This window comes from Capricornis sumatraensis, chromosome 20 (assembly GCF_032405125.1).
Source record: "Capricornis sumatraensis isolate serow.1 chromosome 20, serow.2, whole genome shotgun sequence".
NCBI lineage: Eukaryota > Metazoa > Chordata > Mammalia > Artiodactyla > Bovidae > Capricornis > Capricornis sumatraensis.
Genome location: NC_091088.1, coordinates 32,184,341 through 32,201,229, shown reverse-complemented (window position 1 = coordinate 32,201,229; position 16,889 = coordinate 32,184,341). Strand labels below are relative to the sequence as shown.

The 16,889-nt window shown below is 51.5% G+C and overlaps 1 protein-coding gene across 2 annotated transcripts; it reads left to right on the top strand.

The window, feature by feature from the left end:
- The first annotated feature begins 1,218 nt into the window (after positions 1-1,218).
- On the top strand, positions 1,219-12,376 carry SLC38A7 (solute carrier family 38 member 7). Of its 2 annotated transcripts, XR_011146429.1 has the most exons (11): positions 1,219-1,488; positions 2,229-2,427; positions 2,655-2,799; positions 3,701-3,799; positions 4,854-4,911; positions 5,111-5,225; positions 6,523-6,670; positions 7,220-7,419; positions 8,262-8,316; positions 10,338-11,213; positions 11,569-12,376. XR_011146429.1 is itself a non-coding variant. In XM_068992343.1 (10 exons), the coding sequence occupies exons 1-10, from the start codon at positions 1,219-1,221 to the stop codon at positions 10,438-10,440; spliced, it is 1,392 nt and encodes a 463-aa protein (XP_068848444.1). In that variant the 3' UTR covers positions 10,441-12,376. The 2 variants fall into 2 exon arrangements, 1 of the variants encoding a protein (XP_068848444.1); XM_068992343.1 differs by having other exon boundaries at positions 10,338-12,376.
- The last annotated feature ends 4,513 nt before the right edge of the window (positions 12,377-16,889 follow it).

Genomic DNA, 16,889 nt, shown 5'->3' with positions numbered 1-16,889 from the left:
TAATTTGAGGGAGGGGAGGCTAAGAGATTCCGGACCAGTGCAGAGACCTCTTGTGTCTGAGAGGTGAGCAGGATGGAGGACGGAGTCTCACAGCGTGGGGAGCACCTGCTTTACATGGTTCTCTCTGGAGCTACACTGGAAGCCTGAGATCAAAAGTGTCTCCAGTACTCATTCACTACTTTGATTTTTTGCTGAGCTGCTGGCTGGATGGCAAGTTACATAAGAGAAAGCCCTATGGCATCTGACTGATCTTTCTGGATTTGGAGCCAGCAGGGAGACATTTTCCCCAGAGCTGTGTCCCTTGGTTGCATGCTTGGTGACATGTCGGAGAGCACCCAAACGCCCCCTTTTCCCTCTGATAAGTTTACAGCTCCCAACTTTGTTCAGCCATCACAGGAGGAGCCATGGCAAGAATCAGACCACCCAAGAGGCCTCAGTAGACATTTTAAACCCCCCAGTGTGCTGGGGGCATGAGACGGAATGCGTCTGTGATGGGCAGTGGTGAGGTCAGTCATGTGGGAGAAGAGAATTTAAATCCTCACTGAAATTTTGAAGGGCTTTGAAAGCTCCACAGCGTTTAGACTCTTGGCCAGAGGGAGGTATGCCGGGCTGTAAGAAACTGAAATACCCACAGTTCTAGGTGAGGATTGTTCTTCAGACCCTGCGGAGAAACCAGTTGGGAAGCCAGACAGATTTAGATCTAAATCTTGCTCTGCAGCTTGCTACTGTGTGATCCTGAATGAGTGATTTGATCTCTCTGAGCCTTGTGACCACTGTAATCTAAGGAATGAGTAAGATAAGATATGTGCATGACACTCCTGCTTGATGCACGGCCTCTAGTGCTGACATGTCGGTACCCCTCTCTTATGAGTTTGTGTCTTACCTGATCAGTGCGTGAGCCTGAAGCAGGAGTCACGTCTGACATCTTTCTGTGTCTGCCATTACCCTGGGGCACCCAGTGCAGTGATCCACACACTGGCATACCTGGGTTTGGATCTCAGCCATCAGATCTTGGGGAAAGTTGTTATCTTGGGATAACAGTATACCTGCCTTTCCCATCTAGGTTTAGGAGAGCCAGAACCCACAGGCCTCCTAGGATAACAGCGGCACACAGGCTGGAGCCACCCTTCCAGCTGAACGAGTGTTCCCTCAGTTCCCCAGCGGATGAGGCCCTGAGACAGAACGCACAGACCCTGTGGGAACAGGATTCCCCGGGCCATGGCCCAGGTCAGCATCAACAGAGACCTTGGCGAATGGGGCTTAAGCACGGACTCTGGGGAGCGTGCCCGTCTGCTGCAGAGTCCCTCTGTGGACATAGCCCCCAAGAGTGAGGGGGAGGCCCCTCCTGGGGGTGCGGGCGGAGGCACCACTTCAACACTTGGAGCCATCTTCATCGTTGTCAATGCCTGCCTGGGCGCGGGGCTACTCAACTTCCCGGCAGCCTTCAGCACTGCCGGGGGCGTGGCAGCCGGCATCACGTTGCAGATGGTGAGTGAGGGGGGCCTGGCAGGCAGAAATGCAGAGTGGTGGGTCTGGGCTCCTGGCCTCAAAAGGGAGGCTCTGGATCAGGAGTGGTCAGTGACACATGCTAATCACTCTCCCCTCTGCCACACATGGCTGACATTATTAAACTACTGTAGCATTCTTTCCTTTGAGGCCAGATGAGGTTTCAAAAGCCTTCCTAGCAATTAAGGAATTTCAGACATTAATTGCGTATTTAATAGTTATGTGGTTATGTTTAAAAAGTGGGCCCGCACCTTTTAGAACTGCATGTTGAAATGTTTACTGATGATATGATAGTTTGTATTTTCTTCAACGTAATCCAGAGTGGGAGAGAGAAGAGATGAAACAAGACTGGTCTTGAATTGATGGTTTTTTTATTTTTAATATTTTGGCCATACCACACAGCATGTGGGATATTAGTTGCCCACCAGGGATTGAACCTGTCCTCCCTGCATTGGCATCATGGAGTCCTAACCACTGCCCCACCAGGGAAGTCCCTGAATTGATGATTTTTGAATTTGAGATTTGAGCGGTTTGAAATTTTCCTCAAAACTTTTTGTCTTTAAGGAAAATGTCGATTCCGGTAATCTATTAAAATTGCCCTGCAGGATAAGGCTCGTTTGACAAATGGGCTTTGGGCACCAGGCCAGTAAACGCTGAGCAAAACCAGGCTACTCTTTGCTGCCAGGCCTTTCCCACACACTCTTGCTCCACCCTGCCTGCAGGCCATGCTGGTTTTCATCATCAGTGGCCTCGTCATCCTGGCCTACTGCTCCCAGGCCAGCAATGAGAGGACCTACCAGGAGGTGGTGTGGGCTGTGTGTGGCAAGCTGACAGGCGTACTGTGTGAGGTCGCCATTGCCACCTACACCTTCGGGACCTGCATCGCCTTCCTCATCATCATCGGGGACCAGCAGGACAAAAGTGAGGTCCCCCCTCAGTATCTACCTCATCCCTCCCCCTTGGCCCTGGGGATCTTGCGGCGGGAGGGGAAGAGCATGGAATACCCACCCAAGGCCCGGCCCTGGCATTCATCTGGGAATCCTCCCTGCTGGCTGCTGGGCCATGAGACAGTTGGAGATCCCGGCAGAGGTGGAGGACCATACCCTGCAGTAGCCTGGCATCACCTTCCCTCCTTCCTCCCTCTGCAGTTATAGCTGTGATGGCAGAGGAGCCTGAGGGGCCTGGCGGCAGCCCCTGGTACACAGACCGCAAGTTCACCATCAGCCTCACTGCCTTCCTCTTCATCCTGCCCCTTTCCATCCCCAGGGAGATCGGCTTCCAGAAATATGCCAGGTTTGGAGACCCCACCCCAGCCTGTGCTGGACAGCAGTTCTGGTCACAGAGAGTCAGAGACCCAAGGGCAGCAGGGGAACCCCTCTCCTCCATGCCACTTTGCCTCCAGGGGCAGAAAGAAGGGACGAGGCAGGGGCAGACCAGGGCTTGCAGAGGTTCTAGCAGAAGACCTTCCTTTTGTGTCAGCAGCTAGGGAGACAGTGGCTCTTTGCATCAGTGGGAGCGTTGGTTCCAAATGTCCTTGTCCAAGAAGGAACGGATAGTAATCCTGAATGTGAAGGCCTCTCCTGGCCTGGGCCTTGTCTTTCTCACAAAGCATGGGATTTTTTGATCATTTGGGATTGTTAGCTTCGCAGCATTTTCCATGCAGCTCAGTGTGAAGGAAAGGTACTAGCTTCTTGGCTCAGAGTCTGAAAAACAGGGATTCTAACCTGTTTCCTGTGATCCTTAATTGAAGGGGTCACACTCAGTGTCCCCAAGGTTCCCTTTAATGTTGACTTTCTGGTATTAGTTCCTTGGAGCCTTCTACCTCCAGCCTTTCCTGCTTCTCAAAGGCCCTGCTTGCAGCTCTGGCCATACCTGGGCTGCTCTCACTGAAGTAGCAGATGTGCTTTGAAGCCCAGCGCCCCCTGCTGCAGTCTCTGAGCTATGGAGCTGAACCACCTCATTTCCCAGTGGCCACACATGTCAGTCTGGTCCCCTTTTGGCTTCCTAACTGTGGCTTGTTTCTCTGAAATTTATTTCTCATGCATTTCTTAAGTGTTTGTTTGGAATGATCTCCCAGTTGGTTCCTTAGACACTTTTGGTCACTGAGGTGAAGGGTGGATATCCCTGGGGATAGAATTGAAGAAGAGGCAGCTGGGACTAGGGAGGAGGAGGCTTAATTGATCCTTCCTGGCAGCTTCCTGAGCGTCGTGGGCACCTGGTACGTCACTGCCATCATTATCATCAAATACATCTGGCCTGATAAAGAGATGACCCCAGCAGACATCCTGAACAGGTTGGTGAGGGCCCCCAGGAGGCACACAGGGTAGAAGCTGCACTTGGGCCCCAGGAGGTATTGGGTCAGGCCTCAAAAAGCCACACAGGAGACTTTCCTGTGGCTGAGACTCCATGCCCCCAATGCAGGGGCCCCTGGTCAGGGAACTAAATACCACGTGCAATGACTAAGACCTGGCACAGCCAAATAAATACATTAAAAAAAAAAAAAAATCCCAAGGCTCATCAGGGGTTTGACTCATTGGTCATTGTAGGAAGGAGACAAGAGGTCCTGATCTCTTTTTACTGGAGAGAAGGGTAAGAACCCGAGATGAGGGCCAGTTTGCCATTGATGTCCAACAGATGAACCAGTGTGAGACTAGGCCTTAGGTTATAGGTCCTGCCAAGGTGGAACTGCACATTTTTGCAACATGTGCTTATCTTCAACATGTGCTTACCTGTATCTTCTTCGTGAAAATAAATCAATTTTCTCATTTTTTAAAAAAAAAAGTTTTTTTTTAAGCTTTAAAACTTTTTAAAATTAATTTATATTTGGTCATGCTGGGTCTTCGTTGCTTCTAGAGCTTTCCTCTAGTTGTGGCAAGTGGGGACTACTCACTAGTTGCAGCACACAGGCTGCTTTTACAGTGGCGTGTCTTGTTCTCTCGTGGAGCACGGGCTCAGGCTTCAGCAGTTGTGGCTCCTAGGCTTAGTTGCTCCTTGAAATATGGGCTCTTGCTGGACCAGGGATCAAACCCATGTCTCCTGCATTGGCAGGCAAGGTGTATTTTTTACCACTGAGAGGAAGTTTGGTTTCCTTTTTATTGAAAGGAACAAACCAGAGAAGCAGAAGGCCAAGTGCAAGAACCAAAACTTCTGGATTTGAGTCCCAGGAGGGCCTTCCAGAGCCTCAGTTTACTGGCCTGTGAAGTGTGTCCTCTCCTGACTCCACACTTGTGAGATGTGTGTAGCTGGCTGCTGGGGGCTGTGGGGGGCTGACTGAAGAGTAAAGGCATGGGGCAGTTGGGGACTCCGAGGGCTTCAAGGGCAGCAGCATGTTGTGTGTCTGTCCGCAGGCCAGCCTCCTGGATAGCCGTGTTCAATGCCATGCCCACCATCTGCTTCGGATTTCAGGTGCCAGTTGCAAGGTCCCTTTTGTTCCCTTAGCTCACTCCCCATCCTGGGAGGAAGTCCACATTATCGGTGGGACAGGGGCAGGGTGGTGGTGGGGGTGGTCCTGGAAGGGGGAGCTGAGTGGGAGTCCCAGGACTTTGCCCTTTGTCCTTGGGATGAGGTCACTTGCCCACGCTGACCCTGCCCTTCACCCTGACAGTGTCACGTGAGCAGCGTACCCGTCTTCAACAGCATGCGGCGGCCCGAGGTGAAGACCTGGGGCGGCGTGGTGACGGCCGCCATGGTCATCGCCCTCGCTGTCTACATGGGCACGGGTGAGCGCTCCCCTCTGAGGGCCAGGCTTAGAGGGCTCCCACTCTCCGTCTTCATCCCCAAGTCCTCTGGCCCAGAATTTCCTGGGCTTAACCCTGCATTCCCAGGACGTCAGATACTTCTGTTGGCATTGGCTTGAACTTGGGGTGCCTTGGGCCTCCTCCTGCCCAAATGAAAGGTGTGTGCCTGCATTCATTCACCAGCTCTCAGTGGGTACCTAGTCAGTCAGTCCCAGGAGCTTTCTCAGCATGGAGTGGATGCCATAGACAGAGAGAGGTCTGGTCCTGCTTGCATGAAATTGACAGTCTATTCGGAGAGACAGTCTTAACAGCAGTAAACCGGCAATCAGTAAGGAAATCCCAGATGCGTGCCACAGTAACAGCGAACCAGGGAAGATGTGGGTGGGGCTGGCTTTAGGGGGTCGATCACAGACAGCTCCCCTCAGAGAAGGTGGCATCTGGGGAAGCCCAAACCATGAAAAGGAGCTAGAATCTGAAGAGCCCGGGGGAAAAGAATTCTAGACAGAGGAACGAGAAAATGCCGAGTCCCTGAGGCTGGGACAGAAGGTCTTTGGAGCAAGCTGTGGGGGTGGGTGGTGGGCACAGCAGATCCTGGAGCACTGGTGGGAGCCAGAGATGAAGCGTTTTCAGCAGGGGTGTGGCTCGGAGAAGGGTTGGCGCTGCGTGTTGTGTGGAGAACAGTATGGATGAGGGTGCAGGACTGGGAGACCAAGAAGAATGGCACAGTGATTGCTCCCACAGATGGGTCTCAGGACCAGCTCTGTACTAGTCTCTGCAGACACAGCTAGGAATACAGAGCCAAGAACAAGGGAGGCAAATAGGCAGAGCCCCTGTTCTGCTGGAGTTCATGTTTTTACTAGTTGAGGGAGACAGATGATAAACAAGTGGAAAAAAAAAAGGCCTCTGAGGAACACTGAAGGAAAGAGAACAACGTGATGTTGAGAGAGTGCCTGGCATCAGAGGTCACTGGATGAGGAGGGACCTCTGAGCTGAGACCTGAATGATGAGGAGATGGGCAGACAGAAGTTAATGCAGAAGCTCTGAGACAGGAACTGCTGGGGGAGTTCAAGATCAAAGAGGTAACAGTACAGGGATGGGAATGTGAGAAGTCAGGGAAGGGGGCTTCTGAGTCCAGCCCCGACACCCTTCTACACCTCAGTCTTAGCCTCCAGGGCTGCTCTCTCACCTCCCCATCAGCTGCTGGGCTGAGCAAGGGACGATCCATCTCCCTAACCCTCCCAGGGTGGCTCTGACCCAGCCCTCTCATCCCCACCCTCAGGTATCTGCGGCTTCCTGACCTTTGGAGCCGCCGTGGACCCTGACGTGCTCCTGTCCTACCCGTCAGAAGACGTGGCTGTGGCTGTGGCCCGTGCCTTCATCATCCTGAGTGTGCTCACCTCCTACCCCATCCTGCACTTCTGCGGACGGTGAGCCCCCCGCCCCACCCCTTGAAGGTGGTACTTCTCACCAGGGCCCTTGGCTGCCCTTTGAACCTGGCCTTGGGCCTTGTGTAAGATCCATTTTATAGAGGGAGGCACTGATGACACAGGAAACAGTCACTGCCTAGGATGGCCCTGCAAGCACCCCCAGCCGGGTCTTGGGGGACCACCTTTGTCCCAGAGTCACCAGAACAATCTGTGAGTGCTCTGAAAACCTCTAATCAGGTCCCTTCCTGAACACCCTGTCTTCTGGATACCCCCAGACCCTCCCTTTCCAGGAGTCTAGTGGAATCAGTCCCCATGGGGCGTGCAAACTCTGGACCAGGCAAGGCACTCAGTCTTTCACAGTCACCATCCTATCCGGTCCCCATGGCAACCCTGAGAAGAATGCCACTAGACCCATTTCGCAGTAGAGGAGACTGAGGCCCAGAGATTGCCTCACCTACAGTCCATCCAGTTGGGGGTCTGGCTCCATGACTGGAGGGGGGAGCGGCGCTGGCAGCAGGTATGCCTCTGAGCCCCTCTCTGTGTGGGCAGGGCGGTGATCGAAGGCCTATGGCTGCGCTACCAGGGCATGCCGGTGGAGGAGGACGTGGGCCGGGAGCGGCGGCGGCGAGTGCTGCAGACGCTGGTCTGGTTCCTGCTCACCTTGCTTCTGGCTCTCTTCATCCCTGACATCGGCAAGGTCATCTCAGTCATTGGAGGCCTGGCTGCCTGCTTCATCTTTGTCTTCCCAGGTGTGGAACCCCAGTGACCCCCAGCACTCACTCCCAGACCCTCCTGGCCTCAGCTCCTCTCTTGCTCACCTGTGGGGGAGGATAATCATCAGCTTTTACCAGTCACCTTCAGGCTCTTTGGGATCCCCTGTTTAAGCATCACCTCCTGCAGAGAAGGTAGAATTGTCATCTCCATTTTACCCATGAGGAGGTGTGAGGTTCAGAGAGGGTAACAAACTTCCCTAGAGGTTAACAAACTCAACTAAAGAAGAACAGAATCTTTTCAAACTGAAGTCTGCCCAGATCCACAGTCTATAGTCTTAACTCTTATTTCAAGAACCTCTTCCTCCGTGACTGTCAGGGATCTGGCTGGGTCAGCCCACGACAGGGTAATTAGGGTCTGGCAGTGGCACCCTGACACGGAGGTTGGGAGACTTGAGTTTGAGACAGTCTGCCACCAGATCCCTGGGAAACTGTCCTGTCTGCCCAGTCACGAGTTCTGCCTATACCCAGCTTATTTCTACCCAAGAGGCCAGCTGGAAAGCCCTTGCCACTTTGCCTGGAGCAAGGGGGCCACACTTGCTCAGAAGTGTGTTGGGAAAGCCCTGCAGTGAGGGCACCACAGAGTCACCTCCCAGCGCTGCCCCGTTAGCTCAAGGTCTTGTGTGCCACCCAAGGACCTCTCCTGGGAGACCAGTTGCCAGGCTTCCAGCCGGGTGCAGATTGGAGGCAGAGATGGAAAATGTGGAGGAGGAAACACAGGCCTTTCTCCGTCTACCTCCCGTGTCTCCTGGCAAAGGTGGAGGCTGGCCTGTGATGGGGGGAGCCCAGCCACGCTCTCAGGGCCACCTCTTCTCTTCCAGGGCTGTGCCTCATTCAGGCCAAACTCTCTGAGATGGAGGAAGTCAAGCCAGCCAGGTAAAGCAGGGCCCAGCCTGTGGGCCTCTTGGGGAGGTGCTGGATGGGGAGGTACCCTTAAACTGGTCGGAATCAAGAGACCTGTGTACTTTGAAAACAGGAGTTTTTTAAATACTATTTAAAAAAATACCTATTTATTTGGCTGTGCTGGGTCTTGGTTGCAGCATGTGAGATCTAGTTCCCTGACCAGGGATTGAACCCAGGCCCCCTGCTTTGGGAGCATGGACGCTTAGCCACTGGACCACCAGGGAAGTTCCTTAAAATACTTCTTTTAAAATGAGTGATGTGTTAGTTGTAACAGTTCAAGCACCTCTGAAGGACTTTAGAGGAAAACGTGGAAGTCCGTCCTTCCCCACCACCCTCTCCCTTCTCCTGAGAGAGCTCATGTCATGAGCGTGGCCTGTGCCCTGTAGACTGTTGCTGTGTGTGCACAGATGTCTGTGTACACAAAGTGATGCATGTGTATACACAGACACATGGGTTTTTGTGTCTGGTTAGGTTTTTTTCAAAAATTGTTCCAAGCCAGACACACTTTTCTACCCCTTTTTTTTCACGTAACCATATATCTTGGAGATCACTCTCTGTCCACACAAAATCTGCTGCTTCCTTTTTCAGTGGCTGTAGAATCTGTTGTTTGAATGTGTCCTGAGTGTGAACACACTTCTGCACATACACCTTGGCACACCTGTTCAAGGATCTTAGTGTCATCGATTCTTAGAAGGAAGTTGCTTTATCACTAGGCATGCCTATTTTCACTTTGGCACGTGGGTTCCCATTACCCTCTCAAGAGGCAGCACCAGTCAGAGTCCCAGCAGCAGTGAAAGAAAGTGCCCTGCTCCCCATATCCCTGCCACCATGGTACATAGAGGCCTTTTCAATATTTCTTAGTCTATTGAAAACAAAACACTACATTTGAAAAATTTTTACCTTTTTAAAGTGTTCATAGTATTAATTCCATTCATATTTTTGTGTAACGGTCACCACCAGCCATCTCCAGAACTTTTGCATCATCCTAAACTGAAACTCTGTACCCATTAAACAGTCATTCCCTATTCCCCCTCGCCCCAGCCCCTGGCAACCACCGTTCTATTTTCTCTGTGAATCTGACTCTTTGGGTACTTCCTATAACTGGAATTGTATTTGTCTTTTTTGTACCTGGCTTCTTTCACTTAGCCTAATGTCCTCAAGGTCTGTCTGTTGTTAACATGAGTCACAATGTCCTTTGTTTTTAAGGCTGAATAATATTCATTGTATGTACAGGCCACATTTTGCAAAAAGTGCATTGTTTTTAATGCGTACATGTTCCTGAATGGTAGAGAGGTTATGACCAGGTTGCATGCTTTAAAAAAAGAAAAAAACAGAAAATTATTGTGGGGACTTCCCTGGCAGTCCAGTGGTTAAGACTCTGTTCTTACAATGCAGGGGGCATGGGTTTGATCCCTGATCAGGGAACTAAGATCCCATATGCCATGTGGTAAGGCCCCCCCACCCCCGCCAAAAATCCAGTTATAACCCTGCAGCTGTTTTTGATACATACCTTTGCAGATGTCTTTTGACTTATTTTTTAATAAAATGGATCACTTCATGTGACTTGCTTTTTCCTGACCATCTTTCCCATCAGGAGACATACATTCTAATTCTGGTCCTGCCCTTGGTGTCCTGTGACCAGTCAGCTAATCACATTAGGTCTTGGTCTCCTTACCCGTAGTCTAGCAGTCATACACTCAGCCCCATAAAACTTTGTGTGAAAGCTGTGGAGAAGTAGGAAGTGCTCTGCCCACAGGAGAAGTGGTGTAAGTAATTACAGTAATTAACTGATGTATGGCAGCCCACTCCAATATTCTTGCCTGGAGAATCCCATGGACAGGGGAACATGGTTGGCTACAGTCCATAGGGTCACAAAGAGTCATGACTTCAGACATGACTGGAGTGACTTGGTACATGCATTTACATATATATGAAAGTCGGTAAGGTCATGAGTGGTTGACTGACCAGGCCCTCTCTCACCCTCTGCTCTACAGCTGGTGGGCGATGGTCAGTTACGGAGTCCTCTTGGTCACACTGGGAGCCTTCATCTTTGGCCAGACCACAGCCAACGCCATTTTTGTGGATCTTTTGGCATAAGATCACTGCCTCCCAGAGAATTATTAGCCTTTGTGGTTGGACCCAGGAACCCATCTCATAGAGCTTCAGGACCACCCTGGGCCCGGCATCATTCCCCTCCACTGGTGGGATGACGTCCGCAACATCCTTTTCCAGGAACAGTTTTGGGGTGAAATCAGGCCCCACCCCCGTGGACAGTTCAAACTCAGCTCCCTTCCTGCTCCCCCATCCTGGCAGCGCCGTGGATGGTAGGAGGAAGTCTCATGCCACAGGGGAACCTCCTCCCCTCCTTCACCTCTCGACTTTTCCATGCCTGGACACCATGGGTAAAGAGTGTCAGCAGGTCTCCAAAGAAAGAACTCAACCTGACTTGCCTCTGGAGAAACAGTGTGCACCGAGGGGTGCGCTCCTCCACAGAGAACGCTGTCCCGAGTAGAGGCTCTGCTCATCACCCCGGGACTCAGCACCTGCTCCCGTGTGTCGGCAGCCCAGACACCAGCGGCTGCCTCTCGCAAGTCCTAGAGGAAGCCTGAAAGCATATGAGTGCACCAAGGCAGGTAGATGGATGCCTGGCCACTGCCTCCTGGGCCCTCAGAGAGCCCGAGAGCCCCCTTGTCCATGGCTGATTGACATTTCCCAAGGCTTTTGGGGTCTCGCCCTGCCTCTTTACCCAGACCTGATGGTCCAGGCATCCCTCTGCTCCTCCATCCCAGACATCACCAAGTCTAATGTTTACAAACGGTGCCAGCCCAGCTCTGAGCCAGGGGCCAGGAGCCACCCCGTGCCACGGTGCTGTGAGTACTCCCTGAACTCACCCCACGGTGGGGAGTCTGCTTTCTCTCTTAGATTCCAGATGGGCCCCGCTTTTCAAAGCAACAAGAGTGGGGACGTCCCTGGTGGTCCAGTAGTTAAGACTCTGTTTGCAATGTCGGGGGCACGGGTGCAGTCCCTGTCAGGGAACTAAGATCCTACGTGCCGCGAGGTGCGACCAGAAAAAAAGTTAAAAATGGGACAAAGGCGCAAGAGTGGGTGGTGGAGCAGGCTGGGAATGCCACGCGGGCTGGGCTCGTGAGGATCAAGGTGACTGTGTCTGGTATCTTCACTTTCAACGGCTGCTTCTCTTCTCCCTGCCCTCCATGTCAACCCCAGCCTGGTACCCGGAGACGAGGCAAGAACAGAACGGCAGCTGACATGTCATTGTCTGGACAACATTTGAGTGCAGTCATGCTGGCCTAGAAGTTTCCCTTCCAGTCTGGATCTTGTCTGCTCCTTTCCCCCATCACCTCCTCACCCCCACCCCATTTTGCTGTGGAGCTCAGTCTCTCCTGCTCTCCTAAGTATGGGAGTGGGGTGGACCAAACCCTCTCTTGTCCACTTCCTCAGCTCCACATGTCCACCAAGCCTGGCCTCGGAGGCCTGTTAATCACATTAGGACATAGCTAGGTTGTGCCCCACGCGAGGTAAGGAGGGATATTCTCCACCTTCATATTTTGAACACTTTGGCTACTCAGGCCAACCCCAGGCGCCGAATCAGGCTTTCTCTGCCTGGAACACTCAGCATTTTCCCTGGCTCTTCCTGCCCAAAACCTCTGAATGGAGAAGTGGGGGTGAGAGGGACACGTTCTCAGGGCAGTGAGATACAAGCAGAGGCTGGCTGGAGCCACATAGACTTCTGCTCAGCCCCAGCCTAGGTGACTTGCCCCTCTTCACATCCCCTCTAGGCTCCCCCAGGGCCAGGCCCACATGGCCGTCTTCTCAGCCTGCTACACAGCACCAGGCCCCGCCAGCGCCCATCTGGACAAGGTTGGGAGGATGGACATCAGTAGGGCTGCACCGCCGCCTCATGTTGCATTTCAATCACGGGTGGGGTTCGCGAGGGGGAAAGGAGCTGGAATCTGGCCTAATAACCTCAGGAGCCCCTTCCCCTGCCCTCCCTGCCTGGGCATTTTACTGTTTCTTTTTTACTTGCGCACATTCAGACCAGGAAGAATGGTTAATAAAAAGGGACTTGTGCTGCTGAGCTGCGTGGTCTGTGTCTTAGGCTGGGGACAGTCCGGGCCACTGGCAGAAGGAAGACAGACTGGGGTGGGCAGTATGGGCTGGGATGTGGCAAGCCCCTTTTGGCTTCACCATCGATGACCCTTGAGTTGAGAGTGGGCCCACTGCGCTCCCTTTACCAGCAGGAAACCTCAAGTGGTTTTGGACACCTCTGCCTTTTTCCATGTCCCATCAGCCTTTCCCCGCTGACTTGGGACTCTGCCTTGGCTCGCACCCATTCTGTGCAGGCACACATTGGCCTCTGTGTTGTATGTCCCCACGCCGCGACCTCAAGTTTTGGGGTGAGCCTCAAACTCCTGAGCATCCCCAGTTTGTCCTTTCAGAGGCTGGTGTTGAGAACAGGCCCTGTTGTCCCAGTTGAGGAGCCATCACCGTGCTCAAGTGCTGGGGAGAAGATACTTGGCAAAACACCAGCTCTGCTCTCTCTTTGCTGGGGAAGACTGACGCTTACCAAGTCACCACGAATACGGACACACAAGTTGTGATACGTGCCAAGGGGAAAATAACAATGTTACATCTGGGGGTCTGGCGCTTCTCCGGAGAGTCAAGGAAGGTTTCCTGGGGGAAGTGACATATGAGTTGGCCCCTGAAGGATGTGTAGGAATGAACTAAGTGAAGAGGTGGGGAGACCTTTGCAGGCCATGGGAAATGCATTTGCGAAGGTGGGAGGAACATGGTGGTTTGAGGAACTGGAAAGTGGCCATTGTTGGTGGAGCATGGCCAGGGTGTGGGGGAGTCGCAGAGGAAAGCAGAGCATTCTAGGATGGCTTCAGTCGTCAGTGGCTGCCCCTTTAGACTTAAAAGTCTAACCAGCTCGCCTTCTCCCACACTGTCTATCCCTCTCACACTCTATCCCTGCTCAGGTATTTTGCAAAGATGGCCCTCCCTCCTGGTGGAGATGGGGACTGTCTCCAAGGAGGAAACGTGATGTAAGACTAGACAGGTGGGGGACTCCCCTGTGGTCCAGTGTCTTAAGACTCCAGGCTTCCACTGCAGGAGGCATGGGTTCAATCCCTGGTCGGGGAACTAAGATTTCACATGCTATGCAGCCAAATAAAAAGACTACACAGGTGGGACAGCTTTGGGCCACGCTTCACACTTGCTTAGTGGGCCAAGAGCTTGAGGGTGGTTTCACTTTCTCTGAGTAAACAGAGGGAAGAAAAGCTTACATCTAGGCTATAGGCAAACAAATAGCCAAATTCATCCATTCATCCATTGTAGCCAAGACTTGTAAGCACTTAATCAGTGTCTGTCTTCCTTCCTCATTAGACTGTAAATCCTATGGAGGCAGGCACATCTCCCTTATCCATCAGTTATCTTAGCCAGTGCCTGGAACACTTAGCAAGTGTTCAATAGTTGTTGCGTGAATGAATGAATATCAGCTAAGACTTGCTGATTTCCTACTTTGTGCTAGCACTTGCATCATTCACATTTGGTCTTCGTGACAACTCTATGCAGAAGTAAAAGCTAAGAGATGTTACATAGTTTACCCAGGGACACACAGGAAGTAATATTGGAGCCAGGCAGCCCTCTTGCCGTGCATGAATGAACAAGTGAGCAAAGGGCTCTTAGCCTGGTGACTTCTGACCCCAGAATGCAAGCTTAGGAACTTCCAACCCTCATGCTGGCACCAACATCAGATCCTGGAACCCTTGACTTGTCCTCCCAGCCAAACCACATCAAGTGGTGGGATGTCAGCTAGCCCATGGCTCTGGGCAAGTCACTTCCCATCTCTGAGCTTCTGTTTCCCGATCTCTAATGTGGGACTGATCATCACTGACCTTATTTACCTCCCAGAATAAAGGAGAGCCAGTGTCAAGAAAGTACATGAAAAAATGACAAGTGCTTTATGACCGGAAATCCACATTTACAGAAGAAATGTGAAAACTCGGTTTCTCCTCAGGAGGCCACATGCCAGGTTTCCCCTAACACTTCCTGGGAGCCAGGGTATTTCTCAAACTTTAATGTACTTACAAAATTTTTATCTCCTTAGGATACAAATTCTGATTCAGTAGATCTGGTGTGCACCCCACTCCAGTACTCTTGCCTGGAAAATCCCATGGACGGAGGAGCCTGGTAGGCTGCAGTCCTTGGGGTCACTAAGAGTCAGACACGACTGAGCGACTTCCCTTTCACTTTTCACTTTCATGCATTGGAGAAGGAAATGGCAACCCACTCCAGTGTTCTTGCCTGGAGAATCCCAGGGACGGGGGAGCCTGGTAGGCTGCCGTCTATGGGGTCGCACAGAGTCGGACACGACTGAAGGGACTTAGCAGCAGCAGAAGCAGCAGATCTGGTGTGGGGCTTCAGTCTGCATTGTAAATGCTCCCAGTTTTGCCCAGGCTGGTCCTTGGACTGTACTTTGAGTATCAGGGGACTGGTAGACAAAGCAAAGGCTTTGGCTTCAGACAGAGCTGGCTTAGGTCTGAGCAATACCTCTTTACACTGGGAACTCAGGAAATCAGTTCAGTTCTAGGAACCCCACTTTCCTCAACTATGAAGTAGGAGTTATGGTGCCCATCTTGTAGATGAAAATATTAAAAATCCAAGGACACATGGTATAATATATGTGAAGTACCTGGTAGGTAGCAGGGATCGTGTTGGTCATTTCCTCATACTGGAAAGGAAGAGCAGGGCAGGGGGCGCATGGTGTGTAGCTACAGTTCCATCCTTTGGTCAGTAGAGGTCACCTTTGTATAATTTCAGCCTGTAGAAGAGAGGCGCCTGTTGGAGGAGCCTGGAAGGCTGCAGTCCGTGGGGTTGCTGAGGGTCGGACACGACTGAGCGACTTCACTTTCACTTTTCACTTTCATGCATTGGAGAAGGAAACGGCAACCCACTCCAGTGTTCTTGCCTGGAGAATCCCAGGGACGGAGGAGCCTGGTGGGCTGCCGTCTCTGGGGTCGCGCAGAGGACACTCCAGTCCCTTGAGTCTCTCAGGTTCCTAGTGATCTGCTGCCTAGCATTTCTGAATGATGTCCCTCTACTGGGGCAGGGCCACTTCTAGATCATGGTCTCCAACCTAGTGGGGGAATCAGACCAGTCAAATAATCTAATTATGTAGGTACATGTGGTAAGTGTAGATTCAATATTACAAATCCAGATTTGGCAATTCACTGCTGGGATACAATGAAAAATTTTTCAGTCGATATGGAGGAAGGCCAGAGATAATGTAGCCAGGAAGAAGGAAGAAGGCAGACACCCTGTCCTCCAAATACTTTATGTTTCCTGAGAGGTGGGGTGGGAAGGGAGAGGAATAGGCACATGATTCATCTATTTGGATATTCTTCCATTAAAAGTGAGATTGAAAAAAAGAAGAGATTTAATTGATGTGTTTTAGAGTCCAGCATGTAAGAAGCTTAGAAGTGGCCACTCCATCCTAACAAGTAAAAGTTGAACAAACCAAAAAGTCAGCTCTTCTAAAATGTGTAAGATAAGTCAGACTATAAGGCACACCCCTGCCCCTCAGATTAGAGAGAGACACAAATACAGAGCAGAAACCCACAAGCAGAAACCTCTGTGGGAGTCAGCGACAGAGTAAGGGAACCTAAACTGTAATTGATGAATTTCTGGAGGTTCAGTGCAGACAAATCTGAGGGAGAAAAACACCAAGGAGCCCAGTTCTTTGAGGAGAAGGAGGCATACTTTGAGACTTCGTGGGTTTTACCTAAAGTTCTACCAAGTTCTCATAGTACACATCAGGAAAAAATATCCATCATGCTTCCAGCAGAGAAGGGTAAAAAGAACCATTCTGAAATTGCTAGAGCATTCTGTTCTTGTTAACAAAGATATGCCCTGGGGAGACACTTAAAATTTAACCAGAGCCTAACCTACTGGGATTTTATCAGAGCCTAATAGACCTAAGGGAAGGGAAACACACAACTTCATCCCATTCTAGCCACTGTGTCCCATCTAAGGGGAATTAGAGAGAGAGCAGAGAAACATAAGCGTCCACAGTCCAGAAGCACACAGGCTAAGAGTATGTGATCCAACCATAGGACTACAGGAACACTTCCCCTCCCCTTATACCGTGCAGCCTCATTACTAAAAGCCTGCTGCTGCTGCTGCTGCTAAGTCGCTTCAGTCGTGTCCGACTCTGCGCGACCCCATAGACGGCAGCCCACCAGGCTCCCCCGTCCCTGGGATTCTCCAGGCAAGAACACTGGAGTGGGTTGCCATTTCCTTCTCCAATGCATGAAAGTGAAAAGTGAAAGTGAAGTCGCTCAGTCATGTCTGACTCTTAGCGACCCCGTGGACTGCAGCCCACTAGGCTCCCCCATCCATGGGATTTTCCAGGCAAGAGTACTGGAGTGGGGTGCCATCACCTTCTCCTACTTACTGCAATTCCTTTTCCCTAGTACATTATGTCTGGCTATCAAAAAATAAAAATTATAAGAGGGCTTCCCTGGTGA